Raw genomic sequence first — 25,094 nt, 5'->3', positions numbered from 1 at the left:
TACGAAAAAAATTACACTGGCTCCCACTTAAGGAACGCATCACGTTCAAAATATGTTCACTAGTTCACAAAAGTATCCATGGAGACGCACCAGCTTACATGTCTGACCTAATAGACCTACCACCTAGGAATGCCAAAAGATCATCTCGCACATTCCTTGATCTGCACTTCCCCAGTTGCAAAGGAATGAAATACAAACTAATGCATGCGTCAAACTTCACCTACCTGAGCACACAGTTATGGAACGCACTGCCGTGCAGCTTGAAATCGATCTACGAAAGAACGAACTTCCGCATATTACTGAAGACCCATCTCTTTGTTAGAGCATACCAAAAAGATCAACCCATGTGAATATGAACAACTCACCTATCTAATTTCAGAACTGTTTCTTAATATCTGCTTGTATACTATTACTTTGTTTTATTATCATCATGCTGACCAAGATCCAGTAATACCAAATGTTTATTTACTAACATTCTTCCACTACTTATGATGTATTGTAAGCCACTTTGAGCCTGCAAAGAGGTGGGATAAGGTGGGATACAAATGCAACAAATAAATAAATAATTGCTGATTATATCGTCTTGTCATCCTTAATATCTTTGTAACACCAAATGTATCCTTTGTACCCTGAAATGGCGATGCCATAACAGGTCTTTGTAAGCCACATTGAGCCTGCAAATAGGTGGGAAAATGTGGGATACAAGTGCAATAAATAAATAAAAATAAATCCGTTGAACGTGAGAGTATAAGAGATTCTAGCATGGTCACCTGGACTTTAATACCTCTACTTGTGGGCAGAGCCTGAAGATGTCCAGAGTAACCCAGTATGCAATGAACAAAGGCTTTTAGGAGAGCATGGATAGCACGCTTTTCTTGTGAGTGACATGTTTATTGACTTGCTCCCTTAGGTGTGCTGTGTTCTCGACAGGATGAAATCTTATGTATATTTGGAAGTACACATATATAGATTGCTTAACTGGGTGTTGTAAGTTACATAGAAATAATTTTAAAACAAATAGGAGGAAATATTTTTTCAATCAACAAATAGTTAAGCTCGGGAACTGTTTGCCGGAGGATGTGGTAACAGCGGTTAGTGTATATGGGATTAAAAAAGATTTGGACAAATTCCTGGAGGAAAACTCCATAGTCTGCTATTGAGACAGACATGGGAAGCAACTGTTTGCCTTGGAATTTGTAGTATGAAGTGTTGCCACTATTTGGGTTTCTGCCATACTTGTGACCTGGCTTGGTCACTGCTTAGAAAACAGAATACTGGGCTAGATGGACCATTGGTATGACCCAGTATGGCAACTCTTATGTTCTTATGTGTCAATATTACCCATTGTCCCATCAGTACCAAGCGGGCTAACAATTCCCACGGCCCCTGTGGGGTTGGTTTAGAAAGTTTATATTCTGCAAACAGCCACAGAGGGTGCATAGGGAGTCGTCGCCTTCACTGAATTGCTGTGTCTTACAATCCGTCTCCAGAAAATACGCATCATAGGACAGCTCTAAAACATATGATCAAGGGAGGCAGCACATCGGCAGCATCTCAGTGCCTTGCTCATGCAGGGGAGATATATAAACGCAATGCAACTTTTATTGTAATTCCCATAGAACAGCACTGCTGAATTGACATTGCATGGTTGCTATAGAGGTTCAAAGTTGAGATTCAGTGAACTCAATAACGAAGTCTGCCGACCAGGCATGTGCTATTTCCTCAAAGTCTAAACTTTCCATCATATACTGTAAATATCTGTGATGGTAGGACGACGACATCTTATTCTGTGAACCCAATGTCAATGCCTCTGCCAAAGTGTCCTTAACATCTTTGCACAGATATTGCCGGGGAGACTATGCACATAGTGACACAGTTGGAAGTAAGCAAAGTAGTCTGATTTTGGTAGAGTATAAGTGGACTGTAGATCCAGGACTAGTTTGATCTTCCTTTCTTCTGAGATTACTTGGTAAATAAATTTGATCCTTGCTATCTGCCAGTGAGCAAACGATATGGTATTTGTCCCTGGTGGGAAATCAGGGTTGTTCATGAGGGAAAGGGGGTCACTTTACAGTATATGATGGAAAATTTAGACTTTGAGGAAATAGCACATGTCACGGAAAGAAGAGGGGACATTAGAGGCATATTGAGAAGAAAAGAGCAAAGATGGATCTTCACGTTGCAATCTGTAATGCCGAAGGGTTTAAATGTTTCCATCGAATGGAAAGCCTTTTTGTGAGGTTATGTCATTCTGACAGAGTGACCTCACACGCGGAGTATTTAAACTTGGAAATTGGGAGAAGAAGCCGGCCGCCATTTTGTTGTAGATGCCAGAGGACACTATGCAGGCGAGTTGAGCTCTTGGTGGTGTTTATTAAGAATACTTTCCCCTGACGCAGCCGGATTGTGGTGAAACAGAGCTTCCCTGTCGGGAGTAAAGGAGAACGGAAGAATGGTGTGAAATGAAAACTAAGAAACCGCACTGATTAGTGGAAGAAATCGACGTCTGTCCACCATCCAAGATAAGTAGTGGAGTTTTTTGCTTGACAGCATTTAATTACAGTGTCTGCCCCTATGAGTGTCTGGAAGGTTGTGTTGGCACATTTAAGATGAAAGTAAATGATGTGAAGTTTTTTTTTGAAGACTGATGATTAAAGAGGTCTCCTCTCTATCTAAAAGGCGTGTCCTTTAATAAGAGGTAGGACTGGTTTCCACTGAGGTCTTTTTTTCTCCACCATCTTTCATAAAGTCCATATTCACCCTGGAATACTCGTGGTTAATGATTGTAGAATTTTTTTGAATATTGTGGTTATTATATTCTACTTGTTCCAACTGTGTTCAGTGATTTCAATTACCCCAATATTGACTGGGTAAATGTAACATCGGGGCACGCTAGGGAGGTAAAATTCCTTGATGAAATCAAGGACTGCTTTATGGAGCAGCTGGTACAGGAGCCGACGAGAGAAGGAAAAATTATAGACCTAGTCCTTAGTGGAGTGCATGATCTGGTGCGGGAGGTAATGGTGCTGGGGCCACTTGATAACAGTGATCATAATATGATCGGATTTGATATTAGCTTTGAAGTATGTACACATAGGAAATCAAATACGTTAGCATTTAACTTTAAAAAAAGGAGACTATGATAAAATGAGACGAACGGTGAAAAATAAACTTAGAGGAGCGGCTCGTGAGGGTAAAAAATTTACATCAGACGTGGATGCTGTTCAAAAACACCATCCTGGAAGCCCAGGCCAAATATATTCCGCGTATTAAAAAAGGAGGACGGAAGACCAACGACAGACGGCATGGTTAAAAAGTGAGGTGAAGGAAGCTATTAGAGCTAAAAGAAATCCTTCAGAAAATGAGAAGAAGAACCGACTGAAAATAATAAGAAACAGCAGAAGGAATGTCAAGTCAAATGCAAAGCGCTGATAAGGAAGACTAAGAGGGACATCGAAAAAAAGATTGCGTTGGAGGCAAAAACACGTAGTAAAACTTTTTAAAGGTATATTAATAGCAGGAAACCGGCAAAAGAATCGGTTGTACTACTAGATGACTGAGGGGGTAAAAGGGGCGATCAGGGAAGACAAAGCCGTAATGGAGAGATTGAATTCTTTGCTTCGGTCTTCACCGAGGAGATTGGGATGGGATACCGTTGCCAGAAATGGTATTCAAGCTGATGAGTCGGAGAAACATAATGAACTCTGTAAACCTGGAGGATGTAATGGGGCAGTTCTACAAACTGAAGAGTAGCAAGACTCCTGGACCAGATGTTATTCATCCTAGAGTACTGATAGAATTGAAAATGAACTTGCGGAACTATTGTAGTAATATGTAATTTAGCCTTAAATCAAGCATGGTACCAGAAGACTGGAGGGTGGCCAATGTAATGCCTATTTTTAAAAAAGGTTCCAGAAGAGATCCGGGAAATTATAGACCGGTGAGTGACGTCGGTGTCAGGCAAAATGGTAGAGACTATTATAAAGAACAAAATTACAGAGCATATTCAAAAGCATGGATTAATGAGACAAAGCCAACATGGATGCAGTGAAGGGAAATCTTGCCTCACCAATCTACTACATTTCTTTGAAGGGGTGAACAAACATGTGGATAAAGGTGAGCCGGTTGATATTGTGTATCTGGATTTTCAGAAGGCGTTTGACAAAGTAGCTCATGAAAGACTCCAGAGGAAATTGGAGAGTCATGGGATAGGAGGAAGTGTTCTATTGTGGATTAAAAACTGGTTAAAAGATAGATAACAGAGAGTAGGGATAAATGGTCATTATTCTCAATGGAGAATGGTAGTTAATGGGGTTTCCCAGGGGTCTGTGCTGGGACCGCTGCTTTTCAACAAATTTATAAATGACCTAGAGATGGGAGTAACTAGTGAGATAATTATTTATTTATTCGTTGCATTTGTATCCCACATTTTCCCACCTTTTTGCAGGCTCAATGTGGCTTAGATCATGCTGTAATGGCAATCGCCATTTCCGGAATGAGAAATACAAAGTGGTATTGCATTAAAGTTCATAAATGATAGAGTAAGTTATAAAATAAGTTAGATAATCAGTTCATTTCCGGTGTGAGAAATAAGGTGGTAGTGCGTTAACGTCCATTAGTGACAGAGTGATTGAAGCAGTCAGGTATAGAGAGTTCGGTTTTGTCAGGTTCTGGTAGAGTTCATTGTCTGGTATTGTAGGGGTATTTCCCTGTGATCTTACCTGAGCTGGTCTTGGTTCATACAAGCCTAATCATCAAAATACAGCAAGATGGAGTCTATGACCTCTGACCAGAAACTTTTCTGTGTCAGCAAGATCCAGCTTTTCAGCTTGTGGAAAATCACTGGCTGGCTTACTAAAGACAAGAACATTCTGTGTTCCAACCACCCCCTTCTATCACCCTGAGCAGCTGAGAAGGGAGTCAGACCCATGGCACCAGAAGTTACCATTTCCAAGGTCACAAACAAAGAACTTTTCTTGCCCATATACTGAGCTGGACGAGATCATGATTGGTCCGTGCTATCACCTGACCGGGGTCTAAGAAAGGGAGAAGAGAAGAAGATTATTGAGCAGTAGTCGTCGTCGGGGACCATCGGAAGAGGGGTACTTGGAAGAAGACCTGAGAAACCCAGCCAGGCTCGGGGTGAGCCAGAGACTGTGTTTGGTACCAACCTTGTGACCTGCATAACTGGTGAAAATACCATGTGGCGAGTGATATCATCCGAACAAATGGCAGCTTGAATGAATAGCTCCGTTCGGGACTATTTATAAAGTAAGCGATTCGCCGTTTCTGGCCCCCTCAGCGCTGGGAAAATACCTGGAGAGAGTGTAGATGCCGCCTAGAAAAAGTTTAGAAAAGTTCCGCTTTTCGGCACACAGGCAAAAGAAAGCAGGAGCTGGAACTGTAGGCGAGACAGAGGAGAGCGGGAACATGGCGGCGATGCAATCGGAGTCGGAGGAAGAAAGTGCGGGCTTACAGGACCGTGCAGTGGGAGAAGAGGTGACGAAGCGCGAGCTGGTACAGTGGCTTAAGGAGCTCCGGGAAGACATGGCAGGCGTCAGGAGTGATGTGAAGGAGTCCCTGCGCGCTATTAAGAATGAGCTGGGTGAGCTGGGGAACACGAGTAGTGGCTGTGAAGAATCGGTAGAGGAGATTCGTGAGGAGTTGTCTTCAGTGAAAGAAACCGGCACTCAGCATGCTGAGGCCTCTGCAGGTGGTAAAAGACCAGCTGGAAGAGCCTTGAGAATAGGTCTAGGAGGAATAACCTCCGCTTTAAAGGTATTCCTGAGACTGCAGAGTTTCGTGACTGTGGTAAGGTGGTGGAGGACTTTTGTAATTTTTGTGATGGGGTCTGGTGAGGAGAGTGAGTCCACCACGTGGCAGATACAGAGGGCTCATCGGAGTCCTGGGCCCTATGAGAGAGGGTGCTGTGAGAGATATTATTGTTTGCTTTGCGGATTTTCCAATTAAGGAGAGCATATTGGCTAAAGCGCAACAGCAGCAAACATGGGATTGGCGAAACTGCAAAATCAGTCGTATTTCAGGATTTGGCAGTGGGCCACACTACAGAAGCGGTGGGCCTTCCAGGAGGTCACTAGATTTATGCAGGGCCACGGGCTGCGCTATCGCTGGATGTTTCCATTCGCAGTTTGGATGTCGGTGGATGGAAATCAAGGAAAGTGAAATCGGTATCGGAGGCATGGGTGGCCTGAAGGAGATGGGATGTAAAGATCTGCCGATGATGGGGGAGTCCACTACCCAAGGAAAGGAGTTGAGAGCGGCCTCTCAGAGATTGACATCTCGGTGGCGTACAGTGGGGGCTGATGGACGCAAAAGACAACAGAGTGCTACTTGAAGGGACAATAATGGTTCTTAAGGTAATCACCTTAAGAACCATTATTGTCCCTTCAAGTAGCACTCTGTTGTGGACATGGGGTGTAGCCATTTGGGGGGCTCACAGAATTGGCGCTGTTTGGAGTTTATGTATTTGCTCTGGTTTGTTTAGGGGGGGGGGGTGGGTTAGGGTTGATGGAGTGTTGAGATTGGGAGGGGGTGGGGATGGTTAGGGAGGTTGGTTGAGGGGTGGTGTGGGGTGAGCGGTGTGTGGGGGAGGGGAGATTGATGTATGAGGGGAAGGGGGGTTAGGGGTGAATCAATAGAGGGGTTTTGAGCCATTTGGAGATGTTAATTCCTCACGGGATGGCAGGCTCATCTGGAGCTGGGTCGGCCAGTTGGAATGGGGGGGTGGGGGGGGGGGGGAGGGGGGGGGGGGGTGGGTGAGGAAGGGGGGGATGGGGGGGGGGGGGGTCTGAGGCGACGAATGGGGGGGGGGGGAGGATAGCCAGATACCATGGTAGTTGGATCCTGGAATGTAAATGGACTGAACAATCCGGGAAGAGAAGCATAGTTTTCAAAGAATTGGGCAGACTTAAGTGGGATATTGTATTTCTCCAAGAAACTCATTTGCGTCCACGAGACCTCCCGATGTTAAATAGGAAGGCATTTGAATTAGTGGTGGCCCATCAGGGGAGGGATGGCAGGAGGGTGGGGGGGGGTAGCCATTTTAGTGAGGGAGGGGTTTGGGTTGGTGGTTAATCAGCAATTTAAGGATTCGACTGGGAGATGTGTGGCGGTTCGAGGAGAATGGCAAGGTATGGGAATTACACTGGTTAATGTGTATGCTCCTAATTCTGGTCAGGCGGGGTTTTTTTCGTAAGCTTTTGGGGAGTTACAAGATTTGTGCAGGGGTTGGTTGTGGTAGGAGGTGATTTCAATGTTATGCCCAATGCGCTGTTGGATCACTCCTTGGGGGGTGGTTACTGTAGTAGGAGAAGTAGAGAGCGTTGGAAGAGTTTTTTCATGGACTGGAGATGGTATAGCTGGCGACTGATGCATCCAACACAATGGAATTATACGTTTTATTCCGTGCTAGTAATGCGTATACTCGTATTGATGGTATATGGGTGCATCGTAATTTGTGGGGAGCCATGAGGAAGGCGAGATAGAGCATATTCAGATATCGACCATGCCCCTACTTGGGTTACTTTGGGGTTCCTTAGGGGGAGCAAAGAAGGGTTTTGGAGGTTGAATGAATCACTACTGGGGATGTGCAGGTAGTGGAGGCGGTCAGGAAGGTCATTGGGGAATAGAGAGTTTAATGATAATGGAGAAGTGAGAGATGGAACTTTGTGGGATGCAATGAAGGCTGTGATTAGGGGTTTTTGTCCAATGGGGGTCTCGGAGGAAGAGGGAGGGCCTGGTTAGATTTGGATCTGAGGCGGCGATTAGTAGAATTGGAGACCCGACATAAGAGGTCGCAGGATCAAGGGTCTGGCATGATCTTTGTAAGGTTAGGCAGGAACTTTCTGGGTTGCAGACGAGGGAGGTGGTTTGCACTTGCCAAATTGAGGCAAGGTTTTTTTGAATTTGCTAATAAAGGTGGAGCAAAATTAGCTAGATATTTGAGGGGCAGGAGGACTAGATTAAATGTACAAAAAATTAAAAATGGGAGGGGGAGTGGTGTTATACAGATTCGGGCAATTCAGGATTGTTTTCTTAGTTATTATAGGAATTATACAGGGAGGAGGGTGGAATTTCAAGGGTTGAGATTGGGCATTTTTTGATAAATTCAGTTGCCTAGGCTCACTGATGCAGAGCAGGGGCAGCTGAGCGAGGGTATTAGGATGAGGAAGTTTTAGGGGTTATAAAGAATTTGAAGAACGGGAAGGCTCCGGGGTTGGATGGGTTTTCGGGGAAATTTTATAAGTTATTTCAGGGAGATGTGGGGGATCTTTTAGTCCGGGTGGGGAATGGGGTGTTAAAAGGGGAAAATTTGCCACAGTCCATGGTGGAAGCTGGAATTACAGTTTTGAAAACCAGGGAAGGACCCCACTTTGTGTGGGGCGTATCGCCCATTTCTCTCCTTAATGTAGATGCCAAAATTTTGGCAAAAGTGTTGGCTAACAGACTGCGAAGGTGTTGCCGAATCTTGTTCATAGGATCAATCTGGGTTTGTGTCAGGAGGATTGTGGGAGATAATATCGACGCACTATCCATTTATTGTGGTCAGCTCATCAGAGGACAGATCCAGTGGCCTTTTTAGCATTAGATGCTGAGAAGGCCTTCGATAGGGTGAAATGGGTAATCTGGAAGAAGTGTTGCAACGGATGGGTTGGGTGGTAATTTTAGTGCGTGGATACCATCATTTTACACAAACCAAGGGCATGTATATGGTTAATTATAAATTTACATCATTCTTGAGATTGAGAGGGGAACTCGTCAGGGGTGCCCTCTTTCACCTTTGTTATTGCGATGTATATGGAACCCTTGGCGATTTGTCTTCGGGAGCATGGGATTGTTGGAAGGGTTGTGGGGGCAGGAACATCGGGTGGTACATTTTCACAGTATGATGCGTTGTATATTGTATCTTCGTAATCCGGTAAATACATTGAATAGTGTCTTTTGGTCAGGTAGCGGGATTATCCATTAATATGGACAAATGAATTGATGGGATTATATTTCTGATGTAGAGGGAGCTAAGTTGCAAGAAATAGTTCCATTCCGTTTGGGTTAATAATAATTTTAGTTGGGGATTCAGATTCCTAGAGGTCCAGGATTTGTTTCGAGTGAATTATGACCCGGTAGTGCAGCAGATTAAGGGTGATTTGATGAGGTGGAGAGGGCTTTGGTTGTCGTGGTGGGGCAAAATTGCGGTGGTAAAAATGAATGTCTTGCTGAGGTTGTTATTCTTGTTTCAGACCTTGCCAGTGCATATCCCTAAAAAGGCGCTGAGTAAAATTCAAAGCATGATTTATAGCTTTATTTGAGGAGGAAAGAGGCCCCTTATAAGACGAGAGATATTGTGGGGTGCTCTAGAGAAGGGAGGCAGGGTGGTGCCGAACGTAGAATGGTATTATCTGGCTGCGCAATTGAGGATAATATTGGATTGGGATGTAGCACAGGGAAAGGCGGGGGTAGTAATTGAACAGGAGTTTTCTGGGTTGCAACCCCTGGGTACGTTGCTCTGGAATTCACAGGGAGGAAGGGAGGGGGGAGGAGGAGCTAATCCCTTTCTGAGTCATTTGCTAAAAGTTTGGAAGGAGGCTAGAAAGCGGTGGGGAGGGGGGGGTCAGGGTTTCTACGTTGGCTTCTCTGAATTGGGAGGGTAAGTTTAGAGTGGGGAATGGGATAGAACCTTTTCTAGATGGGCGGAATTGGGACTAGTTAGATTTCGGGATGGCTTTCGGGGGGGGGGGCAGGTGGGCATCCTTTGAATATCTTAGGGATAGTTTGATTTACTGGCGGGGGTTGTTTTTGCTTATATGCAAATACGGCATTTTGCTATACAGCAGGGTTGGTTAGGGGAGATCCAATTAAAGGGGTATTTGGAAAATCTTTGGTTGTTAGTGAGGAAACATCCAAGGCCTATATCGATCATATATAAGTATATAAGAGGATGGAAAAGGATTAAGCATAAGTTTATGCAGGCCTGGGAACGGGATTTGGGGAAGACCTTTACGGATGAGGAATGGGAAAGGATTTGGGGGTGTGTGCGAGCAAGTTCAGTGTGTGTGCTAGTTCAGGAGAATGCATATAAAATAATTACCCGGTGGTATTATACGCCAGACAGACTTCATAAAATGTTTCCTCTGGTATCTGATATATGTTGGAGATGCGGGGAGGCACGGGGTTCCTTTTTGCATGTTTGGTGGGAATGTGAGGGGTTATTTTCTGTGTGGGAGTCGGTGGGTGGGGTACTTTCTGAACTGCTTCAAGTACCTATACCTTTGTCTCCCCAAGTTTGCTTATTAGGGCTCAGCCCGATCAAGTTGCAATGATGGGAAGAGAGGTTGTTCCGGTGGGGACTAGCGGCAATAAAGTGTTTGATTGCAGCTTCTTGGAAATCTTCTCTTCCGCCTAGCATGGATCAATGGAAGGGGAAGGTGCGGTATCTATTTCACTTGGAGAGACAAACAGCTGTAAGAAGGGATTGTTTTTGGATCCGTCAAAGAAACTGTTGAAGGGCAAATTATTATCTTTGGCTTAATGGGAAAGGGGGGGGGGGGAGTAGGGGGAGGGGGGATAAGGAGGTTGAGGGATAATGTAATCTGTTAGAAGGATGTGAGTAAGTTGATGAAGGTTTCTATATATGTGAATTTGGGGTTCAAACCTTCTAGTTAGTATTGGGGAGGTATTGGCTGGGGGGGGGGGGATAAAAACTATAAACAAAACCTTGAAGTTGGGTTGCTCTATTGAAAAAAGGATGGTTATAGGGGGTTATTTGGTGGTGTTTTTCCGACATGTGCGTCGGGCATGGCAGTATTGAATGTTTTTCTTTTTGTATTGTTGACTATTTCAATAAAAATCTATTGAAACAAAAAAAAAGAAAATACCATGTGGCAGATATATTGGCTCTGAGAAACAACACGGAGAGACGGACACCTGCTTTCTGCAGAGAGACCTACACTTACTTCTACGACGGACTCGCTGGGAAAATCAGCTTGAGTCTAAGAAGAAATCTGCTCCGGTCTCATCGGAAGTCTGCCTAAGGACAGCGGTGAGATCACTGTGATTTACTTCCTAGTCTGGGGTTAGTGATTGGTATTTATCTAAGAAAGATTGGTTCATGTCAGCTCGTGGTCAGGGAATATGCTGCTAACTTGTATTTTTCATAAGAGGTAGTATCAATTCTTTTACAGATCAGGTTGTGTAATTTACCTAGTGTTCTAATAAGAATCATTGTGTATAGTCTAGTGACAATATATTTGTAGTTATCTTATCAGGGGGAGTTTATTTTTTTATTTGTAGCATTTGTATCCCACATTTTCCCACCAATTTGCAGGCTCAATGTGGCTTACATTTGCCGAAATGGTGGTTGCCATTTCCGGGTAACAGAATTACAAATGGTATTGTGTTAAAGTGCATACATACATGGTAACGATATGGAACATAACATATGTGGAACAGATCATGGTATAAATATGCGCCATGTGCATACATACATGGTAAGGAAGAATAGATTATGGTAATGCATGAAGGTTCCTGAGTAATAAATTGGATTATAACATACATTAGGTCATTGACTATAGAGAGACCCTATTCAACATAAGGTTTAAAGTGGTATTGTTTGATCATTAATATCAAAGAGGTTAATCAGTCATGTGATAGGAGTTTGGTTTTGTATAGCTCATGTAAGTGTTATCTAGTATTTAAGATGGTTGTTTACGGTATGCCTTCTTGAAAAGATCTGTTTTCAGTAGCCTTCGGAAGATGGTTAGGTCTTGCGTTGTTTTTATGGCCTTCGGTAGTGCGTTCCATAGCTGCGTGCAGATGTATGAGAAACTGGTTGCATATGTGGATTTATATTTTTAGCCCTTTGCAGTTAGGGTAGTGGAGGTTGAGGAATGTGCGTGATGATCTTTTTGCATTCCTAATAGGCAAGTCTATAAGGTCTGACATGTAGGTCGGAGCTTCTCCGTGAACGATTTTGTGGACTAGGTTGTACACTTTGAACGCAATACGTTCTTTTAGTGGGAGCCAGTGTAGTTTTTCTCTTAGGGGTTTGGCGCTTTCGTATTTCGCTTTCCCAAATATGAGTCTGGCTGCTGTGTTTTGAGCGGTTTGGAGCTTCTTAATGATTTGTTCTTTGTATCCGGCATAGATGGCATTGCAGTAGTCTAGATGACTGAGTACCTTTGATTGTACTAGGCTTCGGAATACTTCCCTTGGGAAGAAAGGTTCTATTTTTGTATTGCTAAGCTTGTGCTGAGTTCTATATTTATATCTTATCTATATTTTCTTACCTCTAATAAAAGTAATATATATCACTATGGCTTTGGTTTCACTTCTCTGACAGGACAGACCTGGCGAGGTGCCAGAAGCAAGGTTCCTTATAATATTCCCCTAGGCTGAGCTAGGAACCTTGGAATCAATAACCTGTGGGGAATTGTTTTCCGATAAGAGTTATTTATCTACACCTACAGTATTTAGGATGGATCATTGTGGTATGTCTTTTTAACAGGTTGGTCTTTAGTAATTTTCGGAAGGTTGCTAAGTTGTGCATTGTTTTTACGACATTTGGTAGTGCATTCCATAGTTGCTGATGTAGGAGAAGCTGGATGCATATATTGATTTATATTTAAGTCCTTTGCAAATGGGGTAGTGGAGATTCAAGAATGTGCGTGCTGACCTTTTTGTGTTTCTGGTTGGTAAGTCTATGAGGTCTGACATATATGCCGGGCTTCGCCGTGAATGATTTTATGGACCAGGGTACAGATTTTGAATGCAATTCGTTCTTTTAGTGGGAACCAGTGTAGTTTTTCTCTTAGGGGTTTAGCAGTTTCGTATTTCGTTTTTCCAAATATGAGTCTGGCTGCCGTGTCTTGGGCTGTCTGGAGTTTCTTAATGATTTGTTCTTTGCATCCAGCGTAAATGGCATTACAGTAATCTAGGTGGCTTAGCACCATTGATTGTACTAGGCTACAGAATATTTTCCTTGGGAAGAAAGGTTTCACTCTTTTGAGTTTCCACATTGCATGGAACATTTTCTTTGTTGTATTTTTCGCGTGGCTTTCTAGTGTAAGATTTCAGTCAATTGTAACTCCGAGAATTTTCAGGCTATCCGAGACAGGAAGGGTGTAGTCTGGGGTGTTTATAGTGGTGGGTTTGTTCATGTTATATTGTGATGTATCACTTCTATAGAGGATAGTGAGTTTGCAGGCCAAGCAAAGCTTGGCAGCCGAACAAGATCTGAGTCTTACCTGCAGGCAGCAGTAAGCAGACACCGGTCCAGACGAGATCTCAGGACAGACAGACAGCGAAAGCAGAAATCAGATCCAGGCAGGATCTCTAGGCAGGCAGCAAACAATAGAGTAGTCAGGTCCAGGCTGGCAGCAAACACTAGAGTAGTCAGGTCCAGGCAAAGTCGTTAGGCAGGCAGCAAACAATAGAGTAGTCAGGCCCAGGTAAAGTCTTAGGCAGGCAGTGAACACTAGAGTAGTCAGGTCCAAAGCAAGGTCTAAGGCAGGCAGCAAACAGTAGAGTAGTCAGGTCCAGGCAAAGTCTTTGGGCAGGCAGCAAACAATAGAGTAGTCAGGTCCAGGCAGGCAGCAAACACTAGAGTAGTCAGGTCCAGGCAAAGTCGTTAGGCAGGCAGCAAACAATAGAGTAGTCAGGTCCAAAGCAAGGTCTAAGGCAGGCAGCAAACAGTAGAGTAGTCAGGGCCAGAAAAAGTTTCAGGCAAACAGCAAACACTAGAGTAGTCAGGTCCAGGCAAAGTCTTAGGCAGGCAGCGAACACTAGAGTAGTCAGGTCCAAAGCAAGGTCTAAGGCAGGCAGCAAACAGTAGAGTAGTCAGGGCCAGAAAAAGTTTCAGGCAAGCAGCAAACACTAGAGTAGTCAGGTCCAGGCAAAGTCTTATGCAGGCAGCAAACACTAGAGTAGTCAGGTCCAAAGCAAAGTCTAAGGCAGGCAGCAAACAGTAGAGTAGTCAGGTCCAAAGTAAAGATCAGGTCAGGCAACAAGTAGGACGGACGAAGTCACTAGTATGCACTGGCAGATCAAAGTAGAAGCTGAAGCAAGTTGAGGGGAAAGAGCTGCTCCATAAATACCCCCTCCCATCCTGCAAGCTCAAAATCAGCTGGCAGGGAAGTGGAGTCAGCTGGCTAGAGGGAGGCCGATTGGCCCACAGACAGAGAGGAGGAACCACGAGCCCACTTGGCCAATTCGAGCACGGAAGGCGTGGCCTGAGTTCCCAGGCCCCGTGCCCGGAAGAAACACCTCATTCTGGGGCGACGGACTGCCAAGATGGCCGGCGCTCCCACAGCACTGGCGGCCGAAGGAGGGCAAGAGTGCCTCGCTGCCCCGAAAGTCAACGCTGCCAACAGGAGGAGCACAGCGTCGGAGCACCAGCCAAAACAACATGGTCAACGCTCCCTATCCCGGGGGCGAGACCGAGGAACGGGCCAGACGCACAGGTGAGGGACGTGACAGATGAGAGGATGAGACTTTGTGTTTTTTCTGCGTTGAGCTTTAGTTGGAATGCATCCGCCCATGAGTTCATTATTTGGAGGCAGTGTTTGATTTCATTAGTGATTTCTGTTAGATCATTTTTGAACGGGATGTAGATCGTGACATCGTCTGCATAGATGTAAGGATTGAGGCTTTGGTTGGATAGCAATTTGGCCAGTGGTGTCATCATTAGGTTGAAAATTAAATCTGCTGATGACACAAAGTTATTCAAAGTGGTTATATCGCAGGAGACTGGGAGACTGGGCGTCTAAATGGCAGATGACGTTTAATGTGAGCAAGTGCAAAGTGATGCATGTGGGAAAGAGGAACCCAAATTATAGCTACATCATGCAACCTTGAAACCTTCTGTTCAGTGTGCTGCGGCGGCAAAGAAAGCAAATAAAATGTTAGGAGTTATTAGGAAAGAAATTGGAAAGAAAACTGAGGACGTTATAATGCCTTTATATTGCTCCATGGTGCGACCATACCTCGAATATTGTGTTTAGTTCTGGTCACTCCATCTCAAAAAAGATATAGTGGAATTAGAAAAGGTACAGAGAAGGGCGACGAAAATGATAAAGGGGATGGGACGACTTCCCTATGAGGAAAGGCTAAAGCGGCTAGGGCTCTGCAGCTTGGAGAAAAGGCGGCTGAGAGGAGATATGATAGAGGTCTATAAAATAATGAGTGGAGTTGAACGGATAGATGTGAAGCGTCTGTTTACGCTTTCCAAAAATATTAGGACTAGGGGGCATGCGATGAAGCTACAATATAGTAAATTTAAAACGAATCAGAGAAAATGTTTCTTCACTCAACGTGTAAATAAACTCTGGAATTCGTTGCCAGAGAATGTGGTAAAAGCGGTTAGCTTAGCGGAGTTTAAAAAAGGTTTGGATGGCTTCCTAAAGGAGAAGTCCATAGACCATTATTAAATAGACTTGGGGGAAATCCACTATTTCTGGAATAAGCAGTATAGAATGTTTTGTACTTCTTTGGGATCTTGTCAGGTATTTGTGACCTGGATTGACCACTGTTGGAAAACAGGATGCTGGGCTTGATGGACCTTTAGTCTTTCCCAGTATGGCAATACTTATGTACTTATGCACTCTCACAGGTTGTTGTCAGCTTCAGGGCTGCTTCAGATGCCGACATCTCTCCCTCTCCCTCGATCTGATGGTGCTGCCAACCTGCCTTGCTCTCTGCTGGTAGCGGCACTGCAGCAATTAAACCAGACTGCTTTGTGGCCTTGGCCTTCCCTGTGATGTGTCCTGTCCATGCAGCATTGGAAGGTGCCTCAGAAGAGAGTGGAGCACATCACAGCGGAGGCTGAAGCCTCGAGGCAGCCTGCTTTTATCGCTGCGGTGCTGCTACCGGCAGAGATTAAGGCAGGTTGGCAGCACCATTGGACCGAGTGAGGGTTAGAGTCGCTGGAACCACGGGGATGGGAAGGAAGGAATGGGGAGAACTGCTGGACCTGTAGAAGGAAGGAGGGGGACAGAGGTGCTGGGCCTATGGAGGGACAGATAGAAAGAGATACTGGACCCAGGAGGGAGAGAGATAGATGCCGGATAGCAAAAGGGGGGGAGGGACAGATAGATGCCGGATAGCGGGGGGGGGGGGGGGGGGGGGGGGGTAAAGGAGACAAGTGTCCTGGAGGAGTGGAACAGAGTGGGAGATAAACTGGAGCCCATAGGATCGGTGGGAACAGACAGGGAAAGATAAAGGCCCAGAGTAAGGGTGTAGGAGGAAGGGAAGATAGAGGAAAATGGATGGACAGGGAGACAAAGATGAGATGCTGGGCATGGAGAGAACATAGGGACAGGGACACAGACGAGCAATGCTAAACAGAGAAGGGACAGGGACACACAGGGTAATGCTGTACATGGGGGGGGGGGGGGGGGGGGCACGACAAATTGCTTGTTGTACTGCTATGTTTTCCAGGCTTGTTTTGGCTGTTTTTCTTCCTGACTGTTCACTACTGCTGTTCCTGCCCGCCGGGAAGTCACATCGCTAGTACTCCTGCATAACTTCACTGACAGTAGCAGCTCATGCCGTCTAGGCGAACACACAAGGAACAGGTCGTACTCCCTTTGTGCGCACCCTACTTTACCTCATGGCTTCATGTCATTTTTATTTCTCAAACGTTTCTTCATTTCCACTTTACTCTATAGCATATGCCTTGCTTTGCCCATCCTGGTCATCTGGGAAAGCAGGTCACCGTTGTCCCACCTCCCATCTTAACAACCAAAGGTAAGATGCTGCCGCTCACTCCCTTTGAACCCTTCTTCCACACGTCTTCAAGATACATGCTCCTAATCTGTCTATAGTGCTGCTCAACACATGCTCACTTCAAAGCAAACATCACCTTTTATGCGACTTTATTCCGCATCATAATCTTGATATCCTCTGCTCACTGAAACATGGCTACCAATGCTGATGCTAGCTACAATAACCAAGTTTCTCCTACAGGTTACCTGAACCTATATCTCTAATAGAGAAATCGTTGCAGGGGAGGACTTGCTGTGATTTACTTCTCATACTTGCAGTCGACGCAGTTCATATCACACTCCCAGTTCCCTATTTTTAAAGAGACAACCATTCTTTCAGTTAAGAAGACCTAATATTCTACAAAAACATTCAGAGTACTCAACACTGCTATTCTCTACAAAACACTCAGATCCCTTATTACCTTATGCTCCTCCACAGAGCCTCCTGACTGCATGCCAACTGCTCAGGAATTAGCCACATACTTTGAAAGGAAAATAACTAACTTAGGAGACTCCCCTACTTCCATGCCAACACAAATACAACTCCAATATCTGTTTCTCCCTCTGATCTTCAATGTAGCACCATTGCTAACATCAACCTCCTAGCCTCTTCGAGTATCTTTGCTGTCATTAGCTGTATGAAGTTAACCATGCCGGGATCCCACTCCCTCAAGCTTGATAAAATGTTTTTTTGGACATATTAAGTCCATTTATTCTATCCATAATCATTACCAGTCTCTTGGAACAGCATGTCCCACAAAATTGGAAAACCAATACTATTGGATAACAGTCACCATAGTCTGTCAAGCTGGGGAGCATACTTTCAAAATCAGGTAGCCTAGGGCAAGTGGTGAAGGCAAAAGCATCCTGGTTAATCAATTGTCAGCATGATTACATTTTAATGCAGATGTAACTGCAATCTTATTGTTAAACAGTAATGACATTGTATTAGAAAGTCTTTACATGTAAATCCTTCTTTTATGAGAAGCTCTTACTTATTGTAATCCGCCTAGTAGCTTTGTGTTAAGAGCGGAATATAAATCTGCTAATACAATACAATAAGACCAAGAATTAAAGATTATTCCAAACAATTGTAATAACTTCCGTCCCATGCTAATCCTTCATTCATTGCAAACATTATGGAGTCCATTGTTCACTTCCAATAGTTAGACTTTCTCACTAAGACACATGCACTTCAACCTAACCAGACAGGCTTCTGACAGAATCATAACACATTCGATAACTTCAATTATTACAAAACACCACTATCAAACTAATCCTTGTGATCCACTCTGTTTGTCTCCATGCTGGATCTTGTGGATCGTTTGCCTAATGGCTTTCTAAGAGAGGCAGACTGGCTGTAGGTCTCTATGGAAGCACAAGCATCATCTGCAAATACTTTTAACACACTTTTTATCATCCACTTTAATTCAATTACCTAAGAAATCTCTCTCTCTATATATATATATATATCTACTGAAGTTTGCACTGTTTAATTTTCTTGCCACTTTATTTTTTTTGTCATTAGATACATATTATATATATAAATTTATTAAAATGTATTACTTGCAACTATTTTGCCGATCCTTCTTTCTAAACAGCTGAGCCACTGACCGTCTATGCAAAGGACTACACAATACATTCTAAGAGAAATGAAATATGATTTCCTAGTCTCATCAACTAGTCAAGTCTTAGGTAATAATCACATTATGGCTAGGTCATACCACTCAATCATATAAATATAGCTGACCTCTACAGGCCTCATTCTAGTTCTTACTATATGATTGGGGGACTCAGGAAAGCCATGGCTGAATGGACTGGTACAGGACAGCAAAGGAGAAAGGTAAAATTCTTACCTGACACTTTGGGTCCTTTGAGTGCTCCTATACCAGTCCAGGCATCCTTCCCTACAAACAAATAAACAAAATAAACAAAGACAACTCAAGAGAGTCCACAAATCAGTTTTTGTGTTGAGACAGTTTTGCGGAGGTTATGATACCGTTGGCACTCCTACCTTGATTTTTGAAGTGATTTACATGATATGTCAAACATCCCTTGTGAATCCAGGTTTTTTATAACATATTTTAGGGCTGCTTTTCGATTAAAAATTTTAATCATGCGATTAACGTGTGATGTAGGTGTGATATAAACAGATATGTGTGTTGGGCCATAACCAGTGTTCATGGGGGGGGCACAGGGATGAACTGGGGGCACACATTTCCTCTTCTTCCCCACCCCCCCCCCCCCATATTAGATATCATACTTTTGCTGGAGGGGATGTCAAAGCCAGTCAAAGAAATACACTGTCACCGCATCCTCCTTCCTCCTTGTGCTGCCTCAGGAGTGAGGAAGTGAGCAGGGTGCCTCCAGCTGCCACTCCTGAGCATGCTCAGTTCATGCATGAATTCAGCTTGCTTGGGGAGTGCAAGCGGTGGCTGGAGGCATGCTGCTGACTTCCTTACTTCTGAGGCAGTACAAGGAGGAAGGGGGTGACACAGGCAGCATTTTCTTCAACTGGTGGGGTTTCAGCTACCCCACCAGCCATGAACAAGTACCATAGCTTTAGAGGGGGCCTTCACCCATTATCTCTCATGTGCCCACCCCGTGGCTTCACCCATTCTCTCTAACCCATGTGCCCCACTGTGCCTTCACACATTCTCTCTCTCATGTGTCACCTGTGCCCTTCACCCATTCTTTCTCACTCTCCCATGTGCCTTCATCCAATCTCTCTCTCCCTTCATATGCCCCCTATGCCTTCACACATTCTCTCTCTCCTCAAATATGCCTCCCCTCCGTTTTCCCTCTATCCCCCTCCCACCCACCTTCTCTCTCAATTCCCCCGTCCTGCGCTCTCCCTTGCTGCCATCTCTCTTGGACTGACGCTGGCGGCTCTCATCTCCCCTCCCCGGCCAGTTTACCTTGTTAATTGTCTTGTAGAATTTGCCCTTCAGTGGAAGCGTATTGAAATGTGCCTTGGCTTGCACTGGGCCTTTCCTTCCGACCCAACGCCCCCTTCTGAAAACAGGAGCTCATGTCAGAAGGGGGCGAAAATGGGTCAGAAGGAAAAGCCTGGTGAGGACAAGGCAATCGTTTCAATTAATGCCCTGCAGGATGAATACTTACTGTAAGAAAAGTAACAATGTTAACTGGGAGGGAGGGGACAGGGGAGAGTTGCCGGCGGTCTGGGAGGGGAGGAGGAAGACTTGCCAGACTGGGTGTGCAGGAGGGAGGGCGGGTAATCATTAATCGTGATTAATTTTTTAAAATTGCAGTTCATGATTAACACATTAATTGGGATTACTGTGCAGCCATAATATATACGCACATATGTATATATCCATATAGACCACACGTATCTGTCTATCACACCTACACAGTCAGAGAAAAGGAAAATAATAGACAAATTACAGAGCCAGAGGTGCATGGAAAGATATGGGGATATAAAGCGAATGCTACATACCTGTAGAAGGTATTCTCAGAGGACAGCAGGCTGATTGTTCTCACTGATGGGTGACGTCCACGGCAGCCCCTCCAATCGGAAAACTTTACTAGCAAAGGCCTTTGCTAGTCCTCGCACGCCGATGCGCACCGCGCATGCGCGGCCGTCTTCCCAACCCGAACCGGCTTGTGTTCGTCAGTCCCGTATGTAGCAAGACAAAGACAAGGGAAGACACACCTCCAAAGGGGAGGCGGGCGGGTTTGTGAGAACAATCAGCCTGCTGTCCTCGGAGAATACCTTCTACAGGTATGTAGCATTCGCTTTCTTTGAGGACAAGCAGGCTGCTTGTTCTCACTGATGGGGTATCCCTAGCCCCCAGGCTCACTCAAAACAACAAACATGGTCAATTGGGCCTCGCAACGGCGAGAACATAACTGAGATTGACCCTAACAACTTATCCAACTAACTGAGAGTGTAGCCTGGAACAGAATAAACATGGGCCTAGGGGGGTGGAGTTGGATTCTAAACCTCGAACAGATTCTGAAGCACTGACTGCCCGAACCGACTGTCGCGTCGGGTATCCTGCTGCAGGCAGTAATGAAATGTGAATGTGTGGACAGATGACCCCGTCGCAGCTTTGCAGAATCTCTTCAATAGTGGCTGACTTCAAGTGGGCCACTGACGCTGCTATGGCTCTAACATTATGAGCCGTGACATGACCCTCAAGAGCCAGCCCAGCCTGGGCATAAGTGAAGGAAATGCAATCTGCTAGCCAATTGGATATGGTGCGTTTCCCCACAGCCACTCCCCTCCTGTTGGGATCAAAAGAAACAAACAATTGGCGGGACTGTCTGTTGGGCTGTGTCCGCTCCAGATAGAAGGCCAATGCTCTTTTGCAGTCCAATGTGTGCAGCTGACGTTCAGCAGGGCAGGAATGAGGACGGGGAAAGAATGTTGGCAAGACAATTGACTGGTTCAGATGGAACTCCGACACAACCTTGGCAAGAACTTAGGGTGAGTGCGGAGGACTACTCTGTTATGATGAAATTTGGTGTAAGGGGCCTGGGCTACCAGGGCCTGAAGCTCACTGACTTACGAGCTGAAGTAACTGCCACCAAAAAATGACCTTCCAGGTCAAGTACTTCAGATGGCAGGAGTTCAGTGGCTCAAAAGGAGGTTTCATCAGCTGGGTGAGAACGACATTGGGATCCCATGACACTGTAGGAGGTTTGACGGGGGGCTTTGACAAAAGCAAACCTCTCATGAAGCGAACAACTAAAGGCTGTCCTGAGATCGGCTTACCTTCCACACGGTAATGGTATGCACTGATTGCGCTAAGGTGAACCCTTACAGAGTTGGTCTTGAGACCAGACTCAGACAAGTGCAGAAGGTATTCAAGCAGGGTCTGTGTAGGACAAGAGCGAGGATCTAGGGCCTTGCTGTCACACCAGACGGCAAACCTCCTCCATAGAAAGAAGTAACTCCTCTTAGTGGAATCTTTCCTGGAAGCAAGCAAGACGCGGGAGACACCCTCTGACAGACCCAAAGAGGCAAAGTCTACGCTCTCAACATCCAGGCCGTGAGAGCCAGAGACTGGAGGTTGGGATGCAGAAGCGCCCCTTCGTCCTGTGTGATGAGGGTCGGAAAACAATCCAATCTCCACGGTTCTTCGGAGGACAACTCCAGAAGAAGAGGGAACCAGATCTGACGCGGCCAAAAGGGAGCAATCAGAATCATGGTGCCTCGGTCTTGCTTGTCAACAAAGTCTTCCCCACCAGAGGTATGGGAGGATAAGCATACAGCAGACCTTCCCCCCAGTCCAGGAGGAAGGCATCCGATGCCAGTCTGCCGGGGGCCTGAAGTCTGAAACAGAACTGAGGGACTTTGTGGTTGGCTCGAGATGCAAAGAGATCTACCAAAGGGGTGCCCCACACCTGGAAGATCTGGCGCACTACTCGGGAGTTGAGCGACCACTCGTGAGGTTGCATAATCCTGCTCAGTCTGTTGGCCAGACTGTTGTTTATGCCTGCCAGATATGTGGCTTGGAGCACCATGCCGTGACGGCGAACCCAGAGCCACATGCTGACGGCTTCCTGACACAGGGGGCGAGATCCAGTGCCCCCCTGCTTGTTGATGTAATGCATGGCAACCTGGTTGTCCGTCTGAATTTGGATAATTTGGTGGGACAGCTGATCTCTGAAAGCCTTCAGAGCCTTCCAGACCGCTCGTAACTCCAAGAGATTGATCTGCAGATCGCGTTCCTGGAGGGACCAGCTTCCCTAGGTGTGAAGCCCATCGACATGAGCTCCCCACCCCAAGAGAGACGCATCCGTAGTCAGCACTTTTTGTGGCTGAGGAATTTGGAAAGGACGTCCCAGAGTCAAATTGGACCAAATCGTCAACCAATACAGGGATTTGAGAAAACTCATGGACAGGTGGATCACGTCCTCTAGATCCTCAGCAGCCTGAAACCACTGGGAAGCTAGGGGTCCATTGAGCAGATCGCATGTGAAGGCGGGCCATGGCAGTCACATGAACTGTGGAGGCCATGTGGCCCAACAATCTCAACATCTGCCGAGCTGTGATCTGCTGGGACGCTCGCACCCGCGAGACGAGGGACAACAAGTTGTTGGCTCTCGTCTCTGGGAGATAGGCACGAGCCGTCCGAGAATCCAGCAGAGCTCCTATGAATTTGAGTCTCTATACTGGGAGAAGATGGGACTTCGGATAATTTATCACAACCCCAGTAGCTCCAGGAGGCGAATAGTCATCTGCATGGACTGTAGAGCTCCTGCCTCGGATGTGTTTCTTCACCAGCCAATCGTCGAGATAGGGGAACACGTGTACTCCCAGCCTGCGAAGCGCCGCTGCTACTGCAGCCAAGCACTTCATGAACACTCTGGGCGCAGAGGCGAGCCCAAAGGGTAGCACACAGTACTACTACTTAACATTTCTAAAGCGCTACTAGGGTTACGCAGCGCTGTACAATTTAACATGGAAGGACAGTCCCTGCTCAAGGAGCTTACATTCTAAAAAGACAGGTGTACAATCTAAAGACAAGTGTAGAGTCCGTCTGGTAGGTATACTATATTTCATGAGAGGTTAGGTGCCGAACGCGGCATTGAAGAAGTGAGTTTTAAGCAGAGATTTGAAAATGGGTAGGGAGGGAGCTTGGCATAGGGGTTGAGGAAGATTGTTCCAGGCAAAGGGTGAGGCAAGGCAGAATGAGCGGAGCCTGGAGTTGGCAGTGGTGGAGAAGGGAACTGACAGGAGGGATTGTCCTGTGAGCGGAGGTTACGGGCGGGGACATAGGGGGAGATGAGGGTAGAGAGGTAGTGAGGACCGCAGACCGGTTGCATTTGTAGGTAAGGAGGAGAAGCTTGAATTGTATGCGGTATCTGATCGAGGGCCAGTGAAGTGACTTGAGGAGAGGGATTGATGTGAGTATATCGGTTCTGGCGGAATATAAGACGTGCGGCAGCGTTCTGAACGGATTGAAGGGGGGATAGATGGCTACGTGGGAGGCCGTTGAGGAGTAGGTTGCAGTGGGTCAGGTGAGAGGTAATGAGAGCATGGACGAGAGTTCGTGGGTTTGCTCAGATAGGAAAGGGCGAATTTTGCTGATGTTGAAGAGGAAGAAGCGACAGGTCGTGGCAATCTGTGTTGATTATGCGCAGAGAAGGAGATGGAGGAGTCGAAGATGAATCCGAGTTGCGGGCAGATGGGACGGGGAGGATGAGTGTGTTGTCAACTGAGATGGAGAGTGGAGGAAGAGGAGAGGTGGGTTTAGGTGGAAAGACGAGGACGCAGTTTTTGGACCATGTTCAGCTTCAGGTGGCGGTTGACATCCGGCAGCATGTTGGATAGAGCAGGCCGATACCTTGGCCTGGGTCTCCGCGGTGATGTCCTGGTGTGGAGAGGTAGGCTGGGGTGTCATCAGCATAAAGATGATACTGAAAACCATGAGATGAGATCAGGTGAGCCTAGGGATGAGGTGTAAGATTGAGAAAGAAAGGGGTCCAAGGACAGATCCCTGGGGAACTCCAACAGATAGTGGGATGGAAGGGGAGGGAATATCCATGAGAGTGAAGGTGCGGTGTGAGAGATAAGAGGAGAACCAGGAGAGGACAGAGCCTTGGAACCCAAAAGAGGACAATGTGGTAAGAAGTAGATCATGATTGACAGTGTCAAACGCAGCAGATAGATCGAGGCAGGATGAGGATGGAATAGTGGCCTCTGGATTGGCGAGGAGGAGGTCGTTGCAGACTTTAGAGAGTGCTGTTTCTGTTGAGTGTAGAGGGCGAAAGCTGGATTGAAGTGGATCTAGGATGGCATGAAGAGGAGAGAAAATCAAGGCAGCGACTGTGAATGGCGCTTCAAGAATTTTGGAGAGGAAGGGGAGGAGAGAGATGGGGCGGTAGTTGGAGGGGCAGGTAGGGTCAAGTGATGATTTTTTTAGGAGAGGTGTGACTACTGCGTGCTTGAAGGTGTCAGGGGACCGTTGCCGTGGAGAGAGAAAGGTTAATGATGCGACAGATGGAGGGGGTGACAGTATGGGAAATGGTGTTAAGTAGGTTGGTGGGATGGGATCGGAGGAAACAGGTGGTGCATTTCGAGGAGGAAAGAAGGCGGGAGGTTTCATCCTCGGTGTCTCAGGAAAGGAGGAGAAAGAGGTCCATGGTTGGTGTGTTGTTGGATAGGGCTACAGGCTGAAGAGGAGGGTGGTGGCTTGGTATGTGAACTCAAGGTTTATCTTTTGCACCTTGTCGCGGAAGTAGTCAGCCAGTGATTGAGGAGAGAGTGAAGGGGGAGTGGGGGCGGGGGCACTTTGAGGAGGGAGTTAAGGGTGGTGAAGAGACGACGAGGGTTGGAGCTGAGAG

General features: G+C 46.0%; 1 protein-coding gene across 1 annotated transcript in view; it reads right to left on the bottom strand.

Annotated features, from left to right (window-relative positions):
* Positions 1–25,094, bottom strand: part of ZNF618 (zinc finger protein 618) — a 1,318,203-nt gene that overhangs the window by 114,832 nt on the left and 1,178,277 nt on the right. Inside the window, 1 exon segment of the mRNA XM_030206036.1 lies at positions 18,632–18,682. Within this exon segment, the coding sequence (XP_030061896.1) occupies positions 18,632–18,682 (51 nt within the window).

This window comes from Microcaecilia unicolor, chromosome 6 (genome assembly GCF_901765095.1).
Source record: "Microcaecilia unicolor chromosome 6, aMicUni1.1, whole genome shotgun sequence".
Taxonomy (NCBI): Eukaryota; Metazoa; Chordata; class Amphibia; order Gymnophiona; family Siphonopidae; genus Microcaecilia; species Microcaecilia unicolor.
The sequence above is the reverse complement of the archived record's forward strand: the minus strand, read 5'-3'. Positions and strand labels throughout refer to the sequence as shown.